The sequence below is a fragment of the Sturnira hondurensis genome, unplaced genomic scaffold (assembly GCF_014824575.4).
Source record: "Sturnira hondurensis isolate 20B ecotype Veracruz unplaced genomic scaffold, ASM1482457v3 Scaffold0010128, whole genome shotgun sequence".
Classification (NCBI taxonomy): Eukaryota; Metazoa; Chordata; class Mammalia; order Chiroptera; family Phyllostomidae; genus Sturnira; species Sturnira hondurensis.
Genome location: NW_028082759.1, coordinates 8180103 through 8200307, shown reverse-complemented (window position 1 = coordinate 8200307; position 20205 = coordinate 8180103). Strand labels below are relative to the sequence as shown.

The 20205-nt window shown below is 42.0% G+C and overlaps 1 protein-coding gene across 2 annotated transcripts in view; it reads right to left on the bottom strand.

The window, feature by feature from the left end:
• TLL1 (tolloid like 1) overlaps nucleotides 1-19905 on the bottom strand; it is a 160947-nt gene extending 141042 nt beyond the window's left edge. Inside the window, exon 1 of one of the 2 annotated variants that reach the window (XM_037058344.1) lies at nucleotides 19089-19905. In XM_037058344.1, the coding sequence (XP_036914239.1) occupies nucleotides 19089-19257 (169 nt within the window). In that variant the 5' untranslated portion in view covers nucleotides 19258-19905. Of the gene's footprint in view, nucleotides 1-6385; nucleotides 6654-19088 lie in introns of those variants that run through there. The other variant, XM_037058345.1, reaches the window with a different exon arrangement.
• Between the last annotated feature and the right edge of the window lie 300 nt (nucleotides 19906-20205).

The window sequence follows — 20205 nt, the reverse complement described above, 5'->3', positions numbered from 1 at the left end:
ATGTTTTTCTGTAATGTGTTCTTTTCTCTAGCTTCTTTAGTATTTTCTCTTTATCGCTGGATTTACAAAATATGATTATACATGACAAAGTGCAGTTCTCTTCACGTTTTTTGTACTGGGAATTTGTTGAGATTATTGCATCGATAGATTTGTTTCCATCAGATGTAGAAATTTTTGGCCACAATTTCTTCAGATAATTGCACCACACCACACCCTGCCCCCATTTGTCTCTTTTCCTTCAGGAATTCCGACTACTTGCATATTAAGCCGCTTGATGTTGTCCCACGGCTCACTGACTCTCTGTTAAAGCTTTTAAAGTCTTTTTCTCTGTCTTCCATTTTGCATAGTTCTTCATACTGGATTCAGATTTTATTAATCTTTTATTCTGCAATGTATACAATCTGTTGGTAATACAATCCAGTGTATTTTTAATCTCAGACACTGGATATTTCATCTCAAGAAATATGATTTGGGTCATTTTTACATCCTTTGAGACACCACATAACATGTTAAATTTTTTTTGAGCTTCTTGAACATATAAAATACTACTGTAATTATTTTAACATTTTTGTCAACTAATTCTATCATATGTATCATTTCTGAGACACTTTCATTTGGTTGAGTTTTCTCTTCATTTTGAATCAAATTTTTTTGGTTCTTTACAAGCACAGTTGAGATATTTTTTTAAGATAATACGATATACATAAAGCTTGGGGAAATTGAAAACAAAAATGAATCATAAGAATAACAGTCAAATGCCTTTCATTTTTACACTTTTATATCTACATTTATTTTGTCCATATCCATCTATATTTTACATACTTTACTTATTAGACCTATTGTTATTATTACTCACAAACATTTAGATATATGAAAGGGGAGAATACATATCTATCACTCTGGAGTTTCTACTGGTCCTTATGCACATACATATCTCAATTCTATAGTTGTGATCAAAGTATGTAGTCAAATTAATATTTCTGTGCTGCTATTCTACATTACAATAATTTTTAAGTATTCCCATATAGTCTTTGTTATAATTTTTCCTCTTAAATTTTAGGTTTTGAAAATTAAAAGTAATTTATGCTGATCTTACAAATAAAACAAGTCAATGATATTAAAGAAAAAATTACATAGCCTGTGCATCCTACTCAAATTCCATTTCTTCAGGTACTGTATTTTTTGTACTATAAGATGCACTTTTTTACCACAACTATTGTTTTAATTTTTTTTTCCTATTTTGCTCCCCTAAAACTTAGGTACATCTTAAATGCAGACCCCAAGACCCACCTAGGTTTTAGTGGAGAAAAATAGGAGAAAAATTTTTGAAGCACAAATGTGGTTAAAACGTCTGTCTTATAGTTGGAAAAAATATGCTAATAAATATTAACAGGCTTGTACATATCCTCCATACCTCTATTTTTCTCCATCTCTTCTATGTAAATAATAAATAAGCAAATATACACATTTTGTTTGCAGGTTTGGGGGAACCTTTCTTTTTTTTCATTTATTAATCTATGAATATCTCACTAGATCAACAGATATACACTTAATTAATTCTCTTCAATATCTTCATTATATTTTCTACTAAGGGTATAACATATTTGGTCACTATTTTCCTAAGACGGGCAGTCTTAGGAAAATAGTCCCATTGTTTCCAGTATTGTTGCCTCTTAAAATGATGCTGCAATACTGGTTGAATTTTAACTTGTTACCTGTTGGATATATTTATATTCCTATAAATACTATTTACTTTTTTTTCTGGGTAGCAGTTAAGTTACTTGGATCCTCAGTGGTCTCTTTTCCAAGCTTTGTTAGGTAGGATCAGAGCATTATTTAGTTTAGAGCTTAGTTTTTCCCAGTATTATGGAAAAATTCTTCTCAGTATTCTACCTGATGTCCAATTAATATGAGGTTTTTCCACTCTGCTTGGTGAGAACAGAATACTATTTACCTAGTCTGTATGAGCTCCAAAAACTTTTCCCCTTTTATCCTTCTGGGTGGTTATTTCCTGAGCCTTGGGTAGTCTTTTTACATGAACACACTAACCAACAGTCAGGGGAATATTCAAGTTGGACACTCTGCTTAATAAGTACAGGGATTCTATGTAGGTCTCCAGAATTCTTTCTCTGTGCTGCTCTTTCCTCTCAGGCACTTTGTCCTGCAAACCCTAGCTGCCCTGACTCTCTGGACTCACAGTTCCATATCGAGACAGGGACACTCCTGGTCTCTGCCTGGGTTCTCCTACCTGGGCCTGCAGATAGGTAGTCAGCTGATGCAATCATACAGCTAACCTCATTTATTTCCTACATCCAAAGACGACCTTCCTTTGTCACCTGACACCCCAATGTCTTGAGAAATACTGTTCCATATATCTTGTCTATTTTTAGTGGCTTCAGGCAATAATAAATCTGGCCCCTGTTACTCCGTCCTGGCCAGAAGCAGTCCACATTACTTGAGTTTATGAAGATTTTATCCAACCTCATGTCAATAAATACAATCATTCAACTTAGAGCAAAGTTTCTTTAAGTAATGAACACCCATATAGAAAACCTGACTAAAGAAGCAGTTTAAAAATGATCATTCTGTGGAAGTTTATAAGACTGTCAAGGGATAATCTCACTCCAAAACCCAATACCCACTGGGGCTTACCAATGACTCAAAATAACAAGCACAATTTGGAGCCGAGGGCAACAGCTACCATCTTGAAGATGAAGTCCCAAAGTTAGGCTAGAAGAATTTCTTTAGAGAAGAACAATCTCTATAACCACACCCCAGATCAAAGCTACGTAAGAATCACTGAGCATAAATGCAGAGGCAACAATACAAGGAGCGCAAACCTGTAAAGGGCAAGAGGGTCTTTGGGATGCCCAGACTATGAGCCGCTGGAAAGCAAAGTGTAAGGTAGGCGAGCCTCATCCTCAGAGCTGCTTTCTCCACCTTCCGATTTTCTGTGTCCCTAGTACATTTATGAAATGAGCTTGATCTTTCACGTTAATAATTTCCACATTCATAACTTAATATTGACCCAGCAGAGGGTATTTATGTTTTAAAAGAGGCACTGAGAGAGTAATGTTTAATTCAAAGAAATCATGAATGACATATTTCCAGGAAACCACAATAAAAAAGTGAATGACACAGTTTGGGCAATGAGTGGCCTTTCTAATTCACTTCTGTTCATACTCACAAGTTGTCACCACCAACTTCACGTAAACCACCCGCTCCAAGACGGGGGGCAACGTGACACTGGATTGATCTGGACTCCAGAATAGCATTCCAGTGCCTCTGACGTGAGGCGCTGAAGTATATGCAGAGCTACAGTTCTACAAATTAAAGAGTACAATTTCCTTTGAGGCCCTGTAACTGAAAGGTTATCCAGGAAATTTTAAAAGAGTGTAAATGTCAATGAAGGTTAAAGTCATATTACTAAAAGTTTGAATAAACATGTGAGAAGAGGTTAAGGAAAATCGGCGCATTTTAAAGTTAAAAAAATAAAGAAAAACCTTACTAATGTTTTTTTAGGAATTTGAATGATGGTGAGTTGCTTTCCCATCTTTTCAAAAATCAGTAAACCCCAGTACATTAAATATCAAAAGATGCAGAAACACATTTCCTACCTTCCTCATTGAAAAGTTTAGGGAAAACGTAACCTTAGCTCCTTCCACAAGGTTAAAGAGTAATCAAATCTGCCCAAAGGCAGCACTGCTTGGACGTGCACTGCCGCGCAGGCAACTTGGACTGCTTTATGTAAGCAGCGTCGTTTCCTTGCAGATCACAGTGGCTGCTCTGAGTTACACCTATCTGTGTGATCTCCCCCCAGGAAATTTGAAATGAATCCTCTCCAGTGATGGGCATAAAAATGTTTACAGGTACAATGAAAACTTCACAGACAATTCATGCAATTTCTGGAGGGCCTGGGCATACTAAAATGGAATGAATATCCTCAAAAGTCCACTAAAAATGATGATCGCTTCATCATTGTGAACTTTCCATGTTAACAAAATTAGATACATGGTATGTTCTCACGGAAGGCTTTGTGGTTATATGTAATACATAATGATAAGTGAGTTTTAAATAAAGCCCCTGAATCACTGTAATTTTAAATTTTAAAGGAAATGCCCAATAATGTTGAACATCTTGAAGAACTTTTTAACATTTAACGTCCTCTTTGGAAACTGCTGTTCCTGCCAACATGGCTGACTAAGTCCTGGGGCTGAACTTCCTGTATAACTAAAAATACTAAATAAAACGCATTTCAAAATCTCTCTGAACGTATGGCAAGATGAGCAAACACATTTTCGAGGGCCCTGGCTGGGGTAGCTCAGTGGATTGAGCGCGGGCCTGCGAATCAGACGACCGTGGTTCGATTCCCAGCCAGGGCACATGCATGGGTTGCAGGCCGGTTCCCTGCAGGCCAACTCCCAGCAGGGGATGCACGAAAGGCAACCATACATTGATGTTTCTCTCCCTCTCTCCTTCCCTTCCCCTCTAAAGATAAATAAATAAAATCTTTAAAAAAAAAATTTTCGAGGTTGAGTGAAGGAAGGGATGATCCAGAAACACAAACAGAGGAAGACTAAAGCCAGCTTTCAACTGAGGGCATTTCCAAACTTGGTTGAAATGACTATTGGATTCTGTTGCAAGCTGGGCTCAAAGGGCAGAACACACAGTCCCAGGTGCACCCAAGCTGGAGGGCCTGAGAGGATGACCTAAGACTCCCAAACTGACACTTCTCTGTTTAGGGAAGAATAAATATTAAACTCATACCACTCCAGGTAACAGCACAGATCTTCAAAGTTGAAACTAAGTAGGGAAGAAAAGCACATACCCTCTGAACTCTCATAAGCAAAAATCATCCCCGAAGCAAGTTTGGCATTCTAAATTGACACACTGTGGTAGCCCAGTAGCTGAAACAGGGAATTTCTGTAGTTTAAACTTGTCATGAACTGATCATACTCCCAGGCACCCAACAGAAGCAAAGAAACCTTTCAAATTCATTAAGGGAACAAATAACTCCAACCCTCCACAAAAGATTCCAAGTATGGAAGAGGCTAGCATAGTCCTGACACCCAAAGGCAACAGCAATAAAAGAACAGCTTCAGGCCAATCTAACAAGGAAACATATAAACAAAGCAAAACAAACTAAATGTCAATACACTGAATCCAAGGATGGAGAAAGAGCACAGGCATACCTCCTTTTATTGTGCTCCATTTTGTTGTTTTGCAAACAGCATGTTGTCATCAACACTGAGGCAAGAGATTACTCAGTTTTCACCAATTACACCAGCAAAAAGATTACTACTTGTGAAGGTTCAGATGATAGTTGGCATGTTTTAGCAATAAAGTACTTTTAATTAAGATATGTACATCGTTTTTTTAGACATAATGTTATTGCCCATTTACACAGCACAGTGTGTAGCACAGGATAAATGTAACTTTTATACGCCCTGGGAAACCAAAAAATTTGTGACTCACTGTATTGCGACATCTGCGGCAGTCTGGGACCAAACCCTTACTACCTCCCAGATATTCCTGTAATGGGTCGTGCTTAAAATTGGGTCCATCTCGGGGATGCAAAGTGGGTTAATATTATTAAATAAATCGTCCCAATTCACCACATTAAAGAATGAAATAAAGACAATTATATCATCTCAGTAAATGCTAATCTCTAATCTGATAAAAAGGTATCTACTTTTTAAGAGAAATAACTAAATTGCATAACTGATAAATAATTGAAAGCATTCTCTTAAAAACCGAAAACAGAGTCAACTAGCCTTAGTTCATCACTTCTGTGCAACCCTGGAAGACTATCAGCACAGTAAGACAAGAAAAATTAAATTAAATTAAATTAAAAGGATAAGGCTGGTAAAGGAAGAAACAAAACTACATGTATATTGCAGATTACTTGATTGCCTATGTGAAGATTATACAGGTAAGTTATTAAAATGAATGACTATTAAGGACTTTGGGGAAAAAGTATATCAAAATCAAATACATTTCTCCCTGGCTGTATGGTTCAGGAAAAACTTTTACAGATAAAAATGTTAAAAATTTATTAAATAGTACTAAGGAAAGCCTAAACAAATGCAGGAATATATCATGTTTGTGGCTTGGATTTAATATCATAAAAACAGTTCTCTCAAAATTAACCTGTAGAATCAATGCAATTCCAATCTAAACTTAAACAGTGGGATTTGATCAATTAATTTCAAACATAATATAGAACACAAAAATCCAAATAATACCAACATACTCCTGAAGAACAACGACATGGGGGAACTGATGAAACAAACATCACAGATTATATCCAACTCCAAGGAATCTCAAAACCAACTTTATTTGCTCTACAACACAGGAACATGTTTTTCATTCTTACCATACTCACCTGTATCACTCTCTCTCCAAACACTCAGGTACGCAGCCATGAAGACACCACCTTTGACTCCTCCTTTTCTTCTCCTCTCTTGACTTTCACCTCAAGGCCAAGCAGTTGATAACTGCTCCCTTAAATCGATCTCTCTTTTCTTTAAGTACTGACACGATCCAAATGCAAGCACTTGTCAACACTCACCTCCACTGTAACTCTAACAAGCTGTCTCCCTGCTTCCACTTGCTCTTTACTTCCTGCACCAGCTACATCCAACCATCCTTACGACCTCACCTATCTATTAAAATGGCTGTACTTAAGGCAATGATTTACTTTAAATTTTCAGCAATTGCTCTTCCCACTGCCAAAGGGATCAAGTTCACTCCCCCTAGCAGGGCATTGAAGATCCTTTCCATTGCCCCTTCCAGAATCATTTCTTGCCAAAGCACAAACCATTACAAAGCTTTTGCTCTGACTACATTAGACTATTGACCACTTCTCGTACTTTCATAAAACTCTACATACCTTCACAGCTTCCATTTTTATCTCAGTTATGTGACTCTAAATTTTTACACTGTTTTTTCTCCAGAAAAAAAATATATTGTAAGGCTTCAAGATGCAGCTTAGATTCCACCTTCCTTAAGAAACTTTCTCTATCCCAAACATAATTAATGCATTTCTTCCTCTGTGTTATCACAGTATTTTGTTTATTGTACTTTTATATTGATAATTGAAACATTTGTTGTTGGTTTTTTCCTGGTAGAAACTGAAATCCTTATAGGAAGGAAACATCATATTTTTATCCCTCAAGCATCTTCCTGAAACTTATCTAGTGCAAAATAGTGGTTGTACTAATTTACATCTAAACAGTGCATCACAGTTTATCAAGACCTTGTGCATTGGATCTACACATTTTATACAGCAGGCATCACTATCCCCATGCTACAACTGAGAGAATTTGAGTTCAGAAACATGAAGTAGATCAAGGCCATATAATTCAACATAGACGAGGTAAGATTTGCACCAAAGTCTCCAGACACAATGTTTAGCCTAATTCTTCCAATTAGGCTACACCACCTAGATCCATGCAATTAACTTCTAATGGTATCATAAAAACCCAAGAAGGAAAACTCACTTTGGCAACACTTTAAGAATCTGAGACTCTCCATTTAAAAAAAGAACTATATTTTACATAAGGAAACACGAATAAATGAGTAGTTCCTTACTAGACAATTCAGATAATTAACAACATATGCTTGAGACAAGTGGGAGAATGTTTTCAAGGACAGGTGCGACTGATGAATTGGTATAAACATGTTTCTTTTAATGTGTGATCTATGCGGTAAAATGCTTTAAACCAGAAAAACTTGCCTGCAATACCCTTGCCTGTAGCTCTTGTTCTCTCCACCGTGAATACTGACCCTATACTTGGAATAACTGGACTCTGGCCACTGGACATGCTCTGCTCCTCCAACGCGCACGCAGGCTTTCCTGAGAACCATCCCCTACAGAGCAACCTTCAACTCCGATGGTAACAGGAGACTGACAAGCCCTGAGAAGCACATCGGTGATGCCCACCTACTTTGTCACTTCTTTGGCAGGTTTTTTACTGGTGGACTGAGGTGGGAAAAGGGAGATGGGAAACTATGCAAGAATAGTTTTCAAGGCTAATTTTGGCAAAGGCAAGCCAGGGAATTCACAGTCTATGGCAGCTGCAGCCTAGCTGTGACTTGGCTGGAAGAGTGAGAAACCCAAAGGATCAGGACCAGTGATCATTGGAGAAACGCAAACACCTTCTCTTCTCTCAGTGGTCAGTGGGGGTCACTGGCCTTGCGACTTCCCGGTACCACTTCAAAGGAGCCCTGGCTTTCAATGTCAGAAACACCAGAATTCAAAATATTTAGGGCTTGAACAGCCTTAGGGACTTCCAAGCCTGAGAGGCTGAGGCTCAGGGCATTGAGGAATGTCCTCAAAGTCACACACAAACACAGGGGCAGAGCCGGCACTGGAATCTGCATTCCTCTACTACCAGCACAATTGGTTTCCCAACAGCCATACCACCGCTACGTAGAATCGCTTACAGAAAACAACCCTTGTATTTGCTTTTCGAAACCACAGTAAAGTAATACAGGTAAAAAGACTAGACAGTCATTCTGTTTATTATTTGCTTTTGCTTCTCCTGACCTATACACAAAACTGACCTAAGTTTTAAAGTATGTGCCATTCTGAGTATCATGATGAAACCTCAGGAGTCCCACACTGTCCTGCCTCACACTTGAATCGGCCCTTTGTCCAGCGTCTTCATGCTGTAGCAGGGGTGTCCAACCTGCGACCCACAGGCCGCCTGCAGCCCAGGATAGCTGCAAATGCAGCCCAACACAAAATTGTAAATTTGCTTCAAACCTCTTTCTCACTCATCAGTTTTCATTAGCGTTTATGTATTGAATGTGTAGCCCAAGACAACTCTTCTTCTTCTAGTGGGGCCCAGAGATGCCAAAAGGTTGGACTCCCCTGGTAGAGGCTCCCTGCCCATCAGGCACACACAGCCTTCGCTATCAGACCAGTTGTGGCAGTACCTCAGTGCTGCATTCAACAAACCCTTATTCTATGTAATAATGGCCCCAAAGTTCAAGAGGAGTCAAACTGGCAATTTGGATATGCCAAACAGAAGCTATAAAGTACTTCTTTTTTTAAATTTTTAAAAATATTTTATTTATTTTTAGAAAGAGAGGATGGGAAGGAGAAAGAGTGGGAGAGAAACATCAATGTGTGGTTGCCTCTCATGTGTCCTTTAATGGGGACTTGGCCTGCAACCCAGGCATGTGCCCTGACTGGGAATTGAACCAGCAACCCTTTGCTTCACAGGCCCGTGCTCAATCCACTAAGCTACACCAGCCAGGGCTAAAGTGCTTCTTTTAAGTGAAAAGCTGAAAATTACTGGCTAAATAAGGAAAGAAAAAATTATATGCTGAGGTTGCTAAGATCTACAGTAAACACATATCTCCTATCCATGAAATTGCCTAATTTATTCACTAAACTTTATCACAGGTATGTATGAATAGGAAAAAACCATAGTATTAATAGGGTTTGGTATGATCCGTAGTTTCAGGCATCCACTGGGGTCTTGGAATGTATACGTACCCAGGAGATAAGAGGAGACTACTGCACACAATAAAGAAAATTCCAGAAAAAATGTATAAGAATATATATTCTGATTATCATAATTTATAATAGGATCCATTTCAAATACTAAATTGAAACAACTTTAGCATAAATTATGTGATTTGAATGTAAACAGCTATTTATACATAAACTATTGTCTACCTGTAAACAGTAAAGTTAAGACTACACCGGGTCAGGCATTGTATCCAATTTCACACTCCTGGAACCCCAAGGACAAATCCATGTTTCATTCATGGGAAGTGTTCAATAAAGCTTTGACGAATTTATGAATATTTGTAGCTTAGAGCCATGTGCTTAAATTTAACTCTGTACAAACATAGGATTGTGAATATGTAAGCTCTCCAAGTTAATCCAGATGGCAAATAAAATCTGAACCAGCAATTACTGAAAGACTAGAGGGCCAAGATTCTATTTACACATTAATCCATGTAAACTGAAAACTGTCAACATATTTTGGGTATACTAGGCATTTGAGCAAGTGGCCAAGAGAACAACATATAGACATGTTTGTATTGGTTACCTCTGATATCTTTCCAGACAAAAAAAGTCTATCTGAGGGCTTAACCTCTCAAGAGCAATATTTATTGGACTTGAGATGTGCATATGCTGGCAAGAAAAGAGTACTTCAACCCTTAAATGTTTTTATAAAGATCATCTTCACACAAATAGTTGCAATTCAAAAAAAACACTCCTACCTCCTATATATTTATGTTACTATGAATAAAAGTTATACAGTGTTTACTACTGTGGCCCAAATAAAGTGATTTTTATTTTACACTCATTTAATTCTTAAAATAATACCATGAGCATCATAACACCATCTTCATTTCACAAGTCAGAACAGGGCAAAGTAAAGGGGTTGAACATCTTACCATAAGCCACAGTTACTACATGGAATGTCCAGTATAGAGCCCATGTCCACCAAACTCCAAAGCCCAAGTTTTTAATAGATGCACTAATCCGCCTCCCTGAAGCCTTAAAATGTAATTTTAGAAGCCAACTCCAATTTTCAAAATGTATCAATTCCCCTCCAAAAGTGAAAAAGAGCATCATGGCCTCAATGGCAATACATGGTATCCAGAGCCCCGTATTCACAATCTAATCCCATCACTTCGTGACATAAGGCAAGTCATCTTAAAACACTAGGCTACAGGTGCCATTCAATACAGACAAATGAGATATTATGGGATACCTGTTTACGAAGCCTACAGTTGTGTGCATGAAGTCACATTCCACCTCTGGGCTCCATTATATAGCCTAGAGATCTGTTCTAACCATAAACACTTTAATCCCCAGACACATTGGAAGTATACCCTTTACTCACTCTCTTCCTTTGATATTTTAACCCTTGGTCACTAGTTCACCCAGCAAAATGCACACGAATCATTTTCCCCACAGAAACATAAGGCACTACAAGCCGATCCCAGATGGCAAACCCCAGTGATTCCTCCGGGATGACTCCCTGCAGTCTACACTCCACCCAGGTCTGGATAGATAATATTTCTTCTCCTGGAGCTAAAAAAATACACATATATAAACGAAAAAGTTTTCTTTGTCCTTAGGTTTAAAAAAGAAGGAGACAGAAGAGGGAAGCCTGTTTTACCAGATTTTGTTCTTACCCACTTGTGAGAGAACAAGTAGAAGCAGGAGCTCTTCCTCCTCGAGAAGCTGACACTTAGCTAAAAACGTTTTCTTCAAAGAAAGGATAATAAATAGTACATTTAGTCTATATTTTGAATGTACCAGACTTCCTACACTTAGGAAACCAGACTGGAGTTCCAAGAAGCTTAGTTAACCTTATGATCACTGAGTGCTGTCAAGCTTTGGACCTTAGGGCTTTTTGACAAGTTTGGGAATGAAAAACATCAAGTTACTTAGATACCTTCTCAAAGCATATTTGTTTTCTCAAAGGCATTCACACATCATTTGCATACATAATGTACACTGTAAACCACTTTCCTGAATCGCCTGCATTTCAAAGGATGTTCTTCACACGCCAGGGGCTCATAATCATGAATTCACTGAGTACCCAGAGAGCAAACTGCAAGTGTGAAACAAGTTAACATGTACCACACGAAATGCTGGAACCTGTGCCAAGAAGCAACACGGATGACTGAATCCTACTCAAATCCAACTCAGCCCCTGCCTTAATTACCACGGAAAGCCCGCTGTACATCCTTGGGGCAGCACACCAGCGGTGCCTCCCCTGCGCTATCCAGCACTCGTTTGTCTCATAGCTCACTGGGGCATTTCACTGGCAGCTCTCCTCATCTGACCACATAGTATCTGGCTTATAACATGTAAGAACAGCGAAGGCAAGGTGCACTCTCAGTAAAGAACATCACAGAGAGAATGGATGCCCCCTGCACAAATACCATCACTTGAATTGCTAGGCTTCATACATTTGTACCGGCTGAAGAGCCAGCATCGAGGACTGAAAAACCAGAGAGGCCTCTGGAGTACAGAACCTGGAGGAGAGTCCTCACCCCTCACCAACCGTGATGACAGCCCAGCCAAGAACCTTTTGGAGCCTCAGCATCCCCTTCTGTCCAAAAGGAGTAACAATAACATTCATTGATGTGAAGTGTTTGATGTAAGCCATGAACTAGGTTGTTTTGACATGGGTTATGGAGGCCTAGATGTGAGGTACATGGGGCCCAAGACTCTCCTGAAAGTTCTCCATTCGGCTGTTTTGTAGTCAGACATGAGGGTCTTCCTGGGTATTTTAAAGATTTAACTCTGATGAGATGATACATTCTTAATAATTCAATAACCTGAGTATAAAACACAAAATACCATAAGCCCTCAACTAGTGGGCATCTGTGCTGAAAATGACCAAGGCAAGGAACTGGAGCTCCTTCCTTTTAGGACAGTCAGTCCATTGACCTGACGGCAGTTCCCAACACAGCGCAAGAGCCAAGTTATCCTAATAAACACTTCGAGTCCACCCGTGGCCAAAGAAGCGAGCTCACAAGACGTTAATATTAGCAACGGGGCCGGGGGTCACTGGAGGTGCCCCTGTGGTGCCCAACTCAGGTACTGACAGGTCAGCATAGATAAGAACTGTAAGGAATGAAGAAACTATCCCACCCTCTTGACCCTCCACCTCTGCCTACCCCATGGCACAAATTAAATGTAATCGACAGGAAGTTCAACAACACAGAAGGTATCAAATGCCGATATAAATACATGGTTCGTGTCCTCATCTCTGTAAGGCCTACCACAACTTGTAAAGCAGTCCAGTGCAGTAAAAGCTGTTGAAATGTCTTTTCCAAAACATTGAAAGTGAATGCTTTGAGTAGGATACTAATACATAAAATTAGATTGGGGGAAAGAATATATTTTGGAAGCACTTCTGACCTGCTTAATGTATGGTTTCAACTTTTTAGAACTACTATCATTCAAGGAAGTTGGTTTGCCTTTCATATGGTCTACATCAAATTTTTACCTTCAACTATAAAAGTAAGTTGCAGAAGAGCTGAGTAAGACAATCTCCCCAGTTCACTTTCTGGGTTTCAATTAACACCTAATTTACAATACTTCTTAGTACGAATACGCAGTTGAGCTCTTCAGACCAGCTTGACAGGATCAGCACACATTTTGGAAGGAGCTGGCAAAACACCCACTGCATTAGCCGGCCCGCAGTGCCTTAAAATCACACAGTCAGTATCCCAGTTTCAAGGCTGACCATGGCAAGAGCTAAATAAATAAGCAAGGGATTCCCTCCTCCCACTTTCTGGGGAAGGACACATTTTATGAGGTTCATTCCATAGCTTAGAGGCTATAAACTATTTTTTTAAATTTTCTTTCCAAGCATTAGTATTCAGTAGATAACTAGAGGAAACAGACCACTCAAACCGCATTGCTAAATCAATCTATGGGATCCAGGGTTGGGGAGAGGATTCTCCACGAATTAATTTGGAAAGGATAAATCCACGATTAATTCCAGGTCTTGGAATGTGAAAGAGCTGTAAGGGGCCTCAAAAATGTCCCCAGTAGAGGAAATTCGACATCCCCAGGAATCTTGCCAGACACCTGAGCCCTGGCCTAGGCCAGGCCTAGCTGGGGGCCGAAGATGCTGCAGGGGGCTTCCCTACAGTTTCGGGGGAGCGGCGCTGCTCCCTTCCCCCACCTCCCCAGACACCAGATGGTCCCAGCAGGATGTGTAAGGCCTCATTTTAAATGGATTATTTGCCTCTATTTTTTCTAACCATTCTTAGAAAAGCTTGGGGAGGGACCCAGGTTTAACGGGTCTGAGGCAATGCTAGGAACACATAAGAGGTGAGATTCTAAAAAAGGACAATAAATCAATCATGGTAAACCGCTAGCACTCAATACTTTCTACCTGAATTCTAGAAAAATTTCAGGGCTTCTTTCTTTCCACTAAACCCAGTGATTGAGAGGCCTAAGGGATTGCTGATGTGACTGACATTCTTAAGGTGTACAAAGAATATGGTGACAACGACAAGCCGAGTCTAAATTTTAAATCGGGGAAAGTTGCTACGGCAAACAAAAATAAGACTCATACATATACAACGGGGAAAGACGGCACGGTTTCCACAGAAGAAACTTCGTAATGGCACATATTAGATTTCTGCAGGAAAGTGAGCCATCATGAGGGCCAGAGGGAAAGCCGTGGAATTATGTAGTAGCGATCTCAAAAGGCCTGCACTAGCCTTAACTGTTTCACACACTCTGAACTATTTCACAGTGGACTAAGGAAGCCTAAAGAGAGAAGGGAGGAATCCCTTACCTGGAATCCCTTCTCTCAGGGAGTGCATGTAGTAATTCGTGGAATTATTAGTCTGAGGGAATGTATTTAAGAAAAGACAACCTTATTCGTACCTAGTAACAGTAACTGCCACTTGTGGGCCACAAATGGATGAGGGCCCCCATGACAAAGGCTAAAGAGTGAGTGTTGGTGAATGAAGAACAGAACATAATGCCTTCTCTACCCCTTTTGCAAAAACTGTATTTTGGCCACTTCTGAATGGACAACAAAGGCAGGAGGAGGGGGAAAAGTCCAAAATCTGAGAAATGAAAACTGAAACAGAAGTGACTGGCTAAGAGAAGCAGCTCCGTGAAATGCATTTTTAACATGAGGGTTTGGCAACCTAGAGTCGTGCCAAGCAAGAAATGTGTTTAGGTATTTAGTATTATGATGAAACAAAGTAGACATGGCACTGAACATCAATTCTAAAATGCCACACCTAAGAGGCTGCCCATGAAGCCAGAAAGTACAACACTGAGGGCTGAAAGAATGATAAAATCTTAACCGAGAAATTATAGACTTAGGAAATTATCCCAAGAATTATTACACTAGGAAACTAGGGCACTGGTTATAAAGCAAAGCAGAAAAAAGAATCCCGGAGGATGCCAAAAGCCTATTTCTACAGAAACAGGCTTGCATGGGCTACTGTAAGGCAAGTTCAACCTTGCAAGTCACTGACCTTTAATCATGCTTGGATTTGTTTCCAAGAAAAAGAGTCGGTTACCCAGAAGATTCAAGGTAGAAAGTCTCAGAGTGTGCTAAGTGGATGAGGTTAACCTTCTGGACAAATATTTTACCTCAATAGTCTTACCAGCTTCCGCCCATCATTCAAAATACTAATACCTTCAGTCTCCTTTATTGGATATTATATCTTCAATTGCCTGAGCATTCCTGATATCCCCTTAAGTACATAAAGAGAAAAGAAGGAAGAAATGGAGGGAGGATGAGGGGGAGGATGGAGATGGGGAAAAGGAGGAGGGGAGGGGGGCATTCGTGAATACTGACTCGGGTTATTGGGTCTCTGCTTTTCCGTGTAATCTCCAGATGAATCTGAGAGATCAATTTATACACTGAATTTGAATTTGCCCAAGCTCTTCACATATATGATACTCAGATTAGCCCCCACTGAAGAGTTCAACAGTGAAACAGGACACCCCAGTCTCTGATCTGCAATGACTTCCTGCAGCATCAGCTTCCCAGTGTCCCTCAGGACCCTTGTGAACTAGAGGAAGAGAAATCTGATTGCAAATTCAGGTGACCATGTACTGCTCTGAAGAAAGTCAGACATTCCTTTGAATTATCTGCACCTTGGTGTATATTTAAATGGAGATTAATTACCTATATTCTGTCCCAATAGGTTTGGCTGTATAAATATATGTGAAACTGTGCTGCACTAACCACCTGCTTGCACCGATACCAAAAATGTCTTTCTAAATCAAAATACAATTAAATTAATACAAAGGTTTCCTTTTTGACGTCTAGTTTCATGAATTGAAGTCAGAGTTCTGAGAGGTATAAAAATTATGTCACAACTATATTAAGTATGGCACAATGTTTAACAAGTTATCGTGATGAATATTCCTCTTTGCATAACATTTCATTTTGGTTACAAGAGAAGTTTGTGAGTAAGGGGTGAAGATCAATGTTAATAATCTATAGATACTGACAAGGTATTGAGAACATACTAAATACCTATCAGTGGTAATCCATCCCGGTGATAAGTATTAAAAATCAGGTATGACCTTTCTCCTCAAGGACTTCATGTTCTAATTGGGTTTGGAAAAGATGAAACAATTTTTTAGCCATTCCACTCATATCAGATATAAAAGTAACTGCATTTCTCTTAGTCTAGACTCCAAATAAACCTGGGTGAATTTCTCTTGTTTGTATTATATTTCAAAGAAGGCCTCCAAAAGGCTAAGACCGCAGTAATCGTTTAACACAGCCAAGACTTTGCAGCTAAGAAACTTGTACTCAAGTTGTGGATAATCTTAACACATCAAGCCTCACCGAGCATCTGTTTTCCAGTCTGTGCAATGGGAAGATTAACGAATTCCACCGTACGGAAAAACTGTTGTGCTGAGCTGAAGTAATGCACTCAAATGTGCTCTGAAACCACAGAGCTACCTGACACCAAGGAACTGTGTAGTCTGAGGAATATCAGGGCCCCTGTTAGAAAAGTTCAAAAGGAACACTTTACTTCAGGGCCCTGGCGTCCTCTCTGCTCCTTGGAAAGGGCAGAGCAAAGGTACCCCAGAGTCTGGAGAGCACCCACTTCTTTGCTTTTGTGTGGCCATCTTTCACATATCTGTCCCCAACTTTCTTCTTTTAATGACCCCTCTTTTGACTCTTGTTTGGGATTTCAATGTGCTATTTATTTTCCTGTTATTACAACCTTTGTTTTATACTGTGCCCAAAGAGAGGCACTGAGATTTTGCCATTCTTTAGCCACGCTGGCAAATTAAAGCCTTTCATTTCGCTAAATTAAAAAGCAAGGCTGATCATTTAAAAAGTGATCTCAGACTTTGGGCAAACTTCTCAGCCTTCCACTTAGGCCGTTCACTTTCACCACACACACACACACACACACACACACACGTCTGCTTCTTGTACTCAAAGACAGAGAAGAAACAAGATTAGAGTAATAATGCTTTCCAAGTTGTTTTTGTTGCTGTTTTAACTTCAACAGTTATGTCCAAAAACCAACCTGGATTAAAAGAAAGACAAGAGTATGCTATTAAAGGTTCTTTTCCTTGTCCTGGATGCTTATTCGCTGAGGAAAGTAAACATTTATTGCTTGAGGTGTTTCAGTCATATGGTGCAACTTCTGAAATTTTAACACCGAAAGCATTCATAAATAGAAAATAAACCACTTACGCTCACAAAATCTTCTGGACAATTTCTAATGTAAGATAAACCTGAAACAGCCAAACTGCTGAAAATGTCTTAGCTAATTTTTGACACTTCTTATAATGTATTCATATTTGAAATTAATGATGCTTCAAAGGCAGACGCTTGTACTTCAATTTGTACAGAAAACTATATTTATTTTCCTGAAATTGGACCGATGTATACACACGCTCTGGTTTTTCCATGTTGATAGCTGGTTGAATCTTTCACACAACGGAGCCGAATAGTTTTCCTAGACTAGGAAAAATAGTTTATCCTCTACATAAAATACTTCCCTTCCATCTTACCTAAAACAACAAAGCACACAACCTGCACCCAGTTGCAGATATTATTCAAACAAATGTCTCAATAAAAAGTACGTTAAGGGAGTTGCACTGAGATCTGGTGGCCCAGCCACTAGTCACCCCTGGCAGAGCCGTGTCCTGTCCTGCGAGCCCTCAGGGAAAGTCTAGTGGGAAGAGCTGAGTGTTAAAAGGTCAAAGCAGAAATTTTTAAAGCCCAAATTGAGTTAAATCAGAACTTTTTGTTCCGGACTGACAAGTTCCTCTTAAACTACTCTGAGGTGTAAGTATCTGCAGCAAAAGATCTGAGAAGACCGACACACACACACACACACACACACACACCCTCCAGGTCAGAAGCCTGTGCCATCAAAGGTAGAAATTAACGAGGGAGTTTCCGGCATTCTCCCTCACTCGTACACACCTCTCCTTCCTTCTGGCCCAGGCTGGGCGAGGTTTACCCAGCTGCGGAAGGAAAGACCCCGCAGGCGCAGGCCGAAGAGCCCGCACACCACCCACAGAGGCAGGGACACAACACTCCTGGCACTGCCCACTCCCTCTTCAAAGCTCACACCTCTCGAGATGGGACAGAACGTGCCCTCCGGTTAGGAAAACTCCACTGTAAATCCGCTGTAAAGTCCGCCCCAGCAACCCCTGTAACCTTCCTTCAGAAGTCAGCCGCGAGTCCCCACTGAATCCGGTCACCTCAACCGCACTCGCGCAGAGCCAGGGTCCGGGCGCCCCGGGCGCCCCGCGGACTCCGCGGCGGGGGCTGGCGTCCCGGGGCGCGGCGCTCACGTGGTCTCCGGCCGCCGCTGGTGCAGCGGGACCTGAGGCTGCGAGAGGGAAGCGCCGCCTCGCACCGGAGTGGAGACCCGACCTGCAGCAGCGCGGGGCGCGCGGAGGGGAGGGGAAGGTCCCGGGCAGCTCCGGAACCTCGGCGACCAGAAGCTGAGCTTCGGGCAGCGCCCGTCCACTGCAGCTCCCGAGGGGGTACGCAGGAAGGAAGACACAAGTTTGAATGGGGTGGCAACTTCGTTTTTTTTTTAAAGATTTTAAGCGGACAAATGCATTAAAATCCCATCTAGCGTGCGAGCTTCCAAGGTCATCACAACCCGTTTCTCGCCAGGACCCCATACTTGAAATGCCTGGCAAACGAGGGAGTAAGTGCGTCCCGAGGCAGCAATTCCACCCCCACCCACCTTTTAGGGAACAAAGAGGAGGTGTTGTCCCCTCCGGGCATAAAGCCGGTTGAGTGTTGGTATTTAAACCTACGGCTGCCAGCTGTGTTTATGGCTGGTTTCGTTTCGCTGGGGGAGGGGAGGGGAATCAGAACTCTATCTAGGACCCCTTTTTTTCCAAAACTGGGAGACCGGAGCTTGGCATTGGATGCCACTCGCACGGAACGCCAGTCACCTCGGGCCGGGGAGGGAAGTAAAAAAGGGGAAGAGAAGGGGGGGCGGCGGAAGGGCTGGCCGAGGAGGGGACGGAACAGGTGAGCTCCCACCGCCACCCACCGACAATCGAGCGCCGCGGCCCCCGGCGCGCCGCCGTCCCATCCTGGAGTAGCACTTACCGGCTTTACAGGGGTCCTTGTAATCTATCATCTCCGCTTTATCCTCTTCGTTTCCCTCAAAAGTGTAATCATAATCGAGGCCAGCGCAGACCCACAGTTCCCCGTAGACAATAATCCCCAAGGCCGCCAGGCACGCGAGCATCCTCGGGGAGAGCGTTTCCAGCCCCATCCTCCGGCCCTGGAGGAAAAGGAGGGGGCCGGACCGCGAGGGGAGGCGGCCGCGGTCCGCGCTGAGGTGCCGGGCGAGGGGGACCGGTGCCCTTCTCCCCGCGGGGAGGCTGCTCGGCGGGACCGGGGCGTTCAGGTGTCCGGAGACATGCGGGTGCCGTTGGGACAGTACAGGGGCAAGGACTGCCTGTTACCCCCAGTTGCGGAGAGAAGTTGGAGAGGGGCCCGCGGGTGGGTGGAGGGCAGGTAAGGAGCTCGGCTCCCGGAGGCGGGGAGGGGCAGCTGCGGGCAAACTCGCCTCTAGCGGAGCGGGCGCTCGCACCCTGCCAGGTCGTCCTTCTGGCGGCCGAACTCCCCACGGCCGTGGCCGGGCGAGCGGCGCCCCACGGGCTCAGCTGCCACCGGAGCTAGGGCTCCCGCGCCGCGCCCGCACTGCTGCCAGGACCCAGCGGCCAAATGCGAGCCGCCGCCGCCTGCGCCCGCTGCCGCCGCTCCGGGAAGATGAATCCGGTCTGCACATCAGCACATCTGAACTGAAAGGGGAGACCGAGGAAGGGGGTGGGGGACAGGCATGTCTACGCCTCGAGACCTTAAAAGCCTGCAGAAGCCAGCAAACCAACTGACTGCAAGGAGAGCAAAAGTGTGAGGACTGGGGGATGCAATGTTTGCCTCCCCCCACCCTCCCAGACAGTCTTTTTACCCTCTTCCTAACTTGAAAAAAAAAATCTTCGCCGCATCTAACCCAATCACTTGCATCCTGCTTACTTATTCATACAATCAGGGTCAGGATCCGGGCCACAGCCTCCTCTCTGACTTCTTTTGATAGCCTTATACAAACAAACAGGCACGAGCGCGCTGACAATTCCATTTATATTTTACCTAAGATAAAAATGAATATATTACGCATCTGCGTCCTCGAACAGCAATTAATAGATGATGTACGTGTCAG